The sequence below is a fragment of the Balearica regulorum genome, chromosome 16, assembly GCF_011004875.1.
Source record: "Balearica regulorum gibbericeps isolate bBalReg1 chromosome 16, bBalReg1.pri, whole genome shotgun sequence".
Lineage (NCBI taxonomy): Eukaryota > Metazoa > Chordata > Aves > Gruiformes > Gruidae > Balearica > Balearica regulorum.
The window spans coordinates 1,698,632-1,706,756 of NC_046199.1; the positions used below are offsets into that span (position 1 = coordinate 1,698,632).

The window sequence follows — 8,125 nt, forward strand, 5'->3', positions numbered from 1 at the left end:
AGAGGGTGACCAAGCACTGGAACAGGTTTCCCAGAGAGGTTGTGGAGTCTCCTCCTCTGGAGAGAATCAAAACCCGCCTGCACGCAAACCTGTGCAACACGCTTTAAGTGATCCTTTACGTGACCCTTCCAACCCCTACCAGTCTGTGAATCTGTGAATAAGAGTGTTAGACAAATTGATTTGCTCCCATTTTCTTCCGTGTTGTGCATGGCTACCAGAAAGAAGGGAGTGGAAGTACACCCTAGCTAAAACCACTTCTACTGACAGCAATCAATGTGTCTCTCACCTGGGAGCCCAAAAAGGACCTCGTCGTGCACTCTGGATTCCTTACATACAATTTTAAGTCTACTCAGGTGTTCATGTTTAAAATTTACATAACCTGTTGGCTTTGGCCATGATCTCTCTTGTTTACTTGTATCGTTTACTTCTGAGTATTTGTTTACGTGACCCCACCGTGCAAGCACCCCCAATGCGTATTTATTAGCTGAGTTATGGACAATTTTGTGGCAACTTTGCCACTTTCAGCCAGCTTGGTCTGGGTCCTTCTGACAGCAGCCCCCTTGTACAGGTGAGGTTGCTGTTAGTCAAGTTCTCTGGCACTTGTCTTCAAAGCCACCTTTCCATTGGAGCTTCTTCTTACGTAGCGTTCCCACATATCAGACATCCTTTAGTGACTTGTCAACCCAGTTGCTTGGGTGAAGCCAGTGGCACCCCTGATTGAGAGACTTGATTTTCTAGGTCAGATGCTCCTCCATGTGTGCAGTGGGGAAGTTCTCTGACCAAAGCTATCAATCGGCATCGTCCTGGGGAGAAAACCACCACGCGACAGAACGGGGAGCTATCCCGCTGAGGACGCCCTCCCCTCCACGGGCCCACAGCTTTCCAGACAGCCCGTCTCTCCGGTGGGGCAGAAACCCCCTGCCCAGACAGGAGCACAGCGCAGATCAGCGCACATAGATGTTGAGAGCGCTGGGCCGAAAATCCAATTCAGTGCAAGTCCCCGACTTGAGGCAGCTTTTCCCGGGACAGGGGAGAGGTCTGAAAAGGAAAAGGGGGTAAACCCGAGCCAGAGCCGAGCGCCTTTGGTGTGGCAGTTCCTCGTGTTTCTTTCCGCTTGGCAAGCATGCCTGCTTTGCTTGACCGAACCACGCAAGAGTTGCGGTGGGAAGGCGTCTGTGGAGATGAGCTCTCAAAGCCGGGTCAGTAAGAGCGGGGGGCCCACAGGCCTGTCCAAAGGGGCCTCCAGGCAGGGCCCCCACACGGGCCGCTGGACAGCAGCTGGGCGGCGGCCAGCAACGCAGTGATGTGACAATGCGGCCACACGACGATGCAACAATGCGCAACTGCTCTATATAGCTGCTCGCTGCGAGACCGGCTGACGTGACCGCAGCTGGGTGCCTCTCGAGCAAGAGGAGTCAGCACAGGGTCGCAGCTCCTGAGGAGCTCTTGGAAGGAGCCGTGGAGCACTGGCTCACTGCTGGCGTCGGAAAGGCGGACGCACTGCTGAGTGCACTGGGAAAGAGGAGAGAGGTGAGCAGCGGGCCGATGGAGAGGGCTCAGCCGGGGAGCCTGGGACATGGCGGGGGGCCTGCTCTGGGGCCCGGGCACATGCCCTTTCTTGCAGCTGCCGTGCAGGAGCTTCTTGAGCCAGCGCCTGAGTGTCTCTTGTCTTCCTAGGTCGGGCACAGAAGACAGCAGTGGGAGAAGGAGCTACTGGGCTGATGGAGCCTGAGCTGCTGGACCTCCCCCTCGGGGTCAAGATCCCTGTGGTGCCCGGCTCCAAGCCTGTCTTCAGCAGGGCAAAGCTGGGGGAAAAGGTAAAGGAAGTAGAGAAGGGTAGACAAGCTCTCTTCTTGGACGGGGTCCCCGTCGTGCAGAGAAGGCCTTGTGGCCACCCGCTCTACAGCGGGAGCTGCAGCCCTTCCGTCGCACCGGACTGGGGAGTCGAGGGAAACTCCTGGCTCCATGGTGCCCAGAGAAAGGAGGACTTGCCCATAGCGGTGCTCCAGGCTGCTCAGAGCTGGATGGAGAAGAGTGTTGGTGTCAGGTCTTCCAACCACCTTTGCCTTTCCACAAGGACCGCTTGGCACCTCAGGGGAGCGCAATCCCATTTGGCAAGCAGAGTGAATTGCCAGAGGGCGAGACGTGGCTGTAGGCGACATTTCAGCTTAGCTCCTTAGAGGTGCAGCACTGGGCACAACCCTCGCACCCCTGCCGTAAACAGCTCCTTGTGTTCCCACAGCAGCAGTCGATAGGCACCAGAGAGAGGATGTGGGCACAGGGTTGGTTTCTTCTCCGCTGGAGAGTCTCTGAAGTAGAGAGGTCTTTCCTCTGGCTGGGACGTAAGCCAGGAATTAGCCTGTAGCGGGGAGGTTTGAAAAGGCCATCCTGCGTGCGTGAGGAGCTTGGAAGCGCGTTGGTCCCTGCTGCTCTCTCCTGCCCCGTTCATACTCTGGACCATCTCTCTTACAGCTTCACCGGCCCTCAGGCTATTTTGACCTGGGAGATCCCTACTGTCGCCTAATGAGCGCAGAGTACAACAGCCTCCATGACCCGCATCTGCAGGCGTACTACAAACGCAAAGACAACCTCCAGAGGCTGAAGAAAGGGGGTTACGTCACCAGCGATGGCAAAGTAGGTTTGGGCGTCGCTGGGCTGGGGAAAACGGTTCCCTCCTCACAGGGTTCCCCGAGCACAGAGGCAGCGTACGCGGAGCAGCAGCTCCCCTCCCGCTGGGTTCGGGCTCTTTTGGCGAAGGCAGTCTGCGTAGCTGGCTTGACAGTGCTCGGGTGATTTCTCCCCTCGTCTCTCCACAGGTGGTTTGCACCCTGAAGGAGTTCAATGAGTACAGGCAGTATCTGACCAGGCTCAAGCTGGAGGCAGAGAAAATGGCCAGGCAAGAAAAGGTAGGCAAAGCGGAGTGCTGGCGGACACCTGTCAGCGGCACGGTGCCGAGAGCTGGGGCTTGACTTGCTGCATCTCAGGGAGGCGGTCAGTGCGGAGGAGGAGAGGGCTGTGCTGGTGGGCCGGGCACTGTGGCAGCGAAAGTACTAGCCCGCTCGGAGCTGAGCTAGCGCAGGGTGCTGGCGTGGGCACAGGCAGGAAGGTCGCGTGCAAGCAGGCAGAATCCTGAGGGAAGCCCTTCTCTTCTGCCCTCGTCATGCGGCTGAAGCAGAGCGCTGGCCTGGGCCCGCGTGAAGCCTCAGCACGCAGGGGTGTGAGCGCTTGTCCAGGCAACAGCGAGCCACAACCTGGTGTCACCTTTCAGGAAAGGCTTCGGCCACACGTGGCCAAACCAAAGGATGCCCCCAAACTGCTGGGAGAGAGCGACGCTGCGTGCCCGGGACAGCGGCCGCTGCAGCCTCGCAAACCATCTTGCCCACCTCCACCCAAGAGCAGAAGGAGCTCCCTGAAGTCGGGGTGTTGCAGCAGAGTGAAAGCAGCTGTGGACGAGAGCCAAACCTCCTCCCAACCTGAGCTGGGACAGGAAGGTGCCAAGCTGCCCAGGAGGGTTAGCAGTGACGCTGACTCCAAGAGGAAGCCATACGTCGCGGCAGGCAGCATGTTCACAGCTGCGTCTGAACAACAACGTGCCGCAGATGCCCAGCAGCTTGAAGAGGTGGTTGAGACTGTGGTGCACCAAGTGTTGGAGGTGGTGAAGGGTCCTCGGGATGAGTCGATCTCCATCTTAAGGAGAGTTGCCCTGGAGATCCGAGGAAGACTGCGTGGCAGCGCCAGAAGAGCAGAGCCTTCGGAGACTTCTCCCCGGAATCGCTGGCAGGAAATAGTAGTGGTGGGCAAAGAGCTTGTAGCGACCGTGCTGGAGGGCGTGGGGAAGCGTTTGGCATCCAGCAGGTCCAAAGCATCTGAGCCAGGGCTGGCAACCAGGTGGAAGGAGCAGCCTGTTGCCAGAGGAGCCACCCGAGCAGGCAAATGCAAGGAAGAGAAACCAGGGCAAGCTGAAAGAGCAGCTTCCCACAGAGCACCTGCACAGGCCTGCCTTGACGACCTCCCCAGAAGAATTGTTGACAGTATTTGCTCCACCTTGGACTGCTTTGTAGCTTCTCTATTTGAACGAGAATTTAGCTGCAAATATTCCAAAATCATGGAGCTTCTCGAGGGAATTTGCTCCAACGGAGGGCCGCAGCCATTCCAGAGGCCTTTCTCAAGGCAGGCCATGGAAGCAGGAGAAGCACTCCCCAGAGCATCTGAAGGGCAGAGCCTGGAAGCGAGCAAGGCAGCAAAGCGTCCCGCCTTACAACCACAGCCAAATACAAGCGCCGCTGCTGTCTCGCGACCGAGTCGCACGACTGCCAGGAAGAGCGTCCCAAACGCCGTCTCCAGAAATCAGCAGCGCCCTGCAGAACAGCCTGCCTATGCCAGAACCACGGTCCCTGAGGTTCTTGGAACGGCGGAGAAGAAGTTAGAGAGGGAAACAAAGCCAAAGCCAACAGCCTTAGCCCGGACTTTGGCTATAAGGACCACGGCAAGTCGGATCATTGACTCCGTACTAGAGCGGATCTGTCAACCGGGGCCTGCGCTGACCCCTGAGCTGAACTGGGGAAGGCGCGTTGCAAAACCGCCCACGCCACGCGACGGAAAGGGGAGCTATCCCGCTGAGGACGCCCTCCCCTCCACGGGCCCACAGCTTTCCAGACAGCCCGTCCCTCCGGCGGGGCCGAAGCCCCCTGCCCAGACAGGAGCTCGGCGCAGATCAGCGCACGCGAAGCCCTTCCCTGAGGCGAGCCCCAGCTGCCCGTGTCAGAAACGAGGGCGTTAGCTGGGAGGCTTGTGGACGCTGTCCTGAGGAGGTGTGCGGCAAGAGAGGCGCAGAGCCCCTGGGCAGCTGCAGCAGGCAGCAACCACAGACTTTGCAGCCTTGTGCTGGCAATAAAGAGTTTACTCCCAAGTGCTGGCTTGTGCTTAGCTTCATTCGAGCCCGGCCATACTGTGCCTCCTCAAGGCACCTCTGCTTTTACACGTCCCCTCGATCCTCCACGGGCCTTTGGGGCAACCGAGGGGTTCCCCTTTGCTTTTTCTTGCTTCCAAAGGCCCCGCATTTCTCTTTGCGTGCATCCTAGGACCCTCCTTGTGCCTTGTTGTGTGGCTCAGGGCCCCTCGGGTGCCTTTCAGTGCCCAGCCCCAGCCTTTTCCGTGCCTTTGGGTACCTGCCTCGGCCCTCCATGTGCCTTTCTGTGCCACCCAGAGCCCTCCCTCTGCCTTTCTTTATGCCCTGGGAAACGCCTTTTATCCTCTTTATCCCTCAAGACCGGCTGGAGAGGTCGGAGCTGCGTAAGAGGAGGAGAAAGGGTGAGAAAGTCAGTGGAGTAGCATGGAGCACAGCAGCAGCCAGGACTGTGTCACTAAGCTGGTCTGCCACAGCACAATGCTGGGTGAAAATGAGAAAAAAGAAGGAGAATGGGGTAGAAAGTCAGTCGAAACTGGAACACAGGCAGTCCCATCTGAATAGGAGGAAAAACTTCTTCCCTTAGAGGGTGACCAAGCACTGGAACAGGTTTCCCAGAGAGGTTGTGGAGTCTCCTCCTCTGGAGAGAATCAAAACCCGCCTGCACGCAAACCTGTGCAACACGCTTTAAGTGATCCTTTACGTGACCCTTCCAACCCCTACCAGTCTGTGAATCTGTGAATAAGAGTGTTAGACAAATTGATTTGCTCCCATTTTCTTCCGTGTTGTGCATGGCTACCAGAAAGAAGGGAGTGGAAGTACACCCTAGCTAAAACCACTTCTACTGACAGCAATCAATGTGTCTCTCACCTGGGAGCCCAAAAAGGACCTCGTCGTGCACTCTGGATTCCTTACATACAATTTTAAGTCTACTCAGGTGTTCATGTTTAAAATTTACATAACCTGTTGGCTTTGGCCATGATCTCTCTTGTTTACTTGTATCGTTTACTTCTGAGTATTTGTTTACGTGACCCCACCGTGCAAGCACCCCCAATGCGTATTTATTAGCTGAGTTATGGACAATTTTGTGGCAACTTTGCCACTTTCAGCCAGCTTGGTCTGGGTCCTTCTAACAGCAGCCCCCTTGTACAGGTGAGGTTGCTGTTAGTCAAGTTCTCTGGCACTTGTCTTCAAAGCCACCTTTCCATTGGAGCTTCTTCTTACGTAGCGTTCCCACATATCAGACATCCTTTAGTGACTTGTCAACCCAGTTGCTTGGGTGAAGCCAGTGGCACCCCTGATTGAGAGACTTGATTTTCTAGGTCAGATGCTCCTCCATGTGTGCAGTGGGGAAGTTCTCTGACCAAAGCTATCAATCGGCATCGTCCTGGGGAGAAAAGTTTTTCTTTCCAGTGTGCAGATTCCATTTCCTCCTCAGGCGTTTCCCTTTTTGTGTTACTTTTGTGGGTAAGGGATTTCACGGGTCACACTCTTCTCAGAGCACATTTGTTTCTGCATTCACTGCCAGGGGGTGCCCCAGGGCAACCTCCTGCTTTCTCCCTAATCACAGCTGCTGCTGCTGCAGTAGCCCTGAGGTACGAACTCCTGCCTTCCATGAGGAGGGTGCCTAGTCGTGCCGAGTAACACGCTACAGCTCGCCGGCATTGGGCTGCTTTCTGCGTCAACGTGCCACTGGCTGTTCCTTCCTGTTCACGTAACTACAATATAGGAGGTTTGTTAGGAGGCGCTTTCTGAGGGATTTGCTTGTGTAAAGGGGGAGAGGCAGAAGGTGAGTGCAGCAGGAGCCCGCAGCCAGGCTCCTACCTGCCTTCCCCAGGAACCAGCTAGGGGAACAGGTAGCAGAAAGGAAAAAGGGGTGGGAAGCCAGTAAAACTGGAGAAAGCGGTGGGAAGCGAGAGCAGAAGCGAGCAGCGCAGCCGCAGCCGGTGGCCCAGCTCCCACCCTGTGGAGAAAGCCGGGGGCGCGAACGGCAGCTCTGAGGGGGGGGCTGGGGGGCCAGGAGCCGCCCCGGACCGGTAACGGCCGCTTCCGGCCGGGTCCGAGCGGCTCAGCAGGGGGCGCGCTAAGCCCCCCGTGCCAGAGCTGTTGACCAATGGGAGGAGCTCATGACGCCGGAGTTGCGACCAATCAGAGGAGCGCACGGCGCCGCTCCTCCGGCCGGTGTGGAGGCGCTGGGCGGGGGGGTGGGGCACAAGGAGGCGACACGGGCGGGGAGGCGGCGCCGGAGCGGGCCCGAGGAAGGGGACAGTGTTGGGGACGCGGCCTCGGCCGGAGGCGCTCCACGGCGGCAGCGGTACCTGTGAGGGACTGCGGCCGGTGGAGGAGCCCTTTCGGGGCAGAAGGACCAGGTGAGAGGGAAGGGGCAGCAGAAGGGCAGAGCGAAAGGCGACGGGAGGGGGGGAGGAGCCATCCCGCACTGATGCAGAACGTCCTGCGCTCCCCATCGCCTCACAGGACGCGCGGGGAGGGGAGGAATGAGGGAGGGAGGGGGCAGAGAGGTGTGTGGGCTGAAGGGGAGCCTGAGGCAAGGGCAGGAGAGAGGTTTCCCTCGGCCTGTGTTTGTCTTCTGTGTTTCTCAAGACGCTGTTACCCGAAAGCGGCAAAAGAATTCACTCTCTAAGACTTATTCTGAAGTTTTAGAAAGCAGGTATTCTTTATTGCAGCGCTGGGTGCGCGGGGGATGACTGCACCTAAAATGCAAATACTAACAAGTATTTCTCCTCTGTTAATATACATATTCGTTATATTTCCGACTAATGCTTATCACATTCATGGATTTTCCGGGAACTCGTTAGCATGTGCTCATGTCTTTCGCGCATGTTTGTTGGCACCTCCGGGTGGTCATCGGGGGTCTTCAGATGAAGGCTCAGACTCGCTCCTGGTATCACGTATACCTTATCCTTCAAGGCTGGTTTTGTGATCGCCTTATAACTTTTTTCTCTTTGCGCATCTGTTCTTCCAAGGCCGATCTCTTTACAATGAGATTGTTCCAGAGCTGCTTATCTAACAACTAATTGTTTTCTAAGTTACAATGCTTTTCCTTTTGTTTCGTTACACCTCTTGAGCAATGGCTCTAATTGCTTGACTTGCTCTTAATATTTCAATATTCACAGGTACGAATCCCTTCTGTTCTTTTTGAGGATTTGTAGCTGTGCAGAGTCACAGCTCCTGCAGAGCTCTTGGAAGGAGCCGTGGAGC

At 56.7% G+C, this 8,125-nt stretch overlaps 1 protein-coding gene across 1 annotated transcript; it reads left to right on the plus strand.

Annotated features, from left to right (window-relative positions):
* Positions 1-1,493: 1,493 nt before the first annotated feature.
* LOC142604183 (uncharacterized) lies at positions 1,494-4,780 on the plus strand. The gene is made up of 5 exons (XM_075769032.1): positions 1,494-1,530; positions 1,678-1,817; positions 2,473-2,634; positions 2,817-2,906; positions 3,269-4,780. Exons 2-5 carry the CDS (start codon positions 1,722-1,724, stop codon positions 4,778-4,780), a joined length of 1,860 nt encoding a protein of 619 aa, XP_075625147.1. The 5' UTR covers positions 1,494-1,530; positions 1,678-1,721.
* The last annotated feature ends 3,345 nt before the right edge of the window (positions 4,781-8,125 follow it).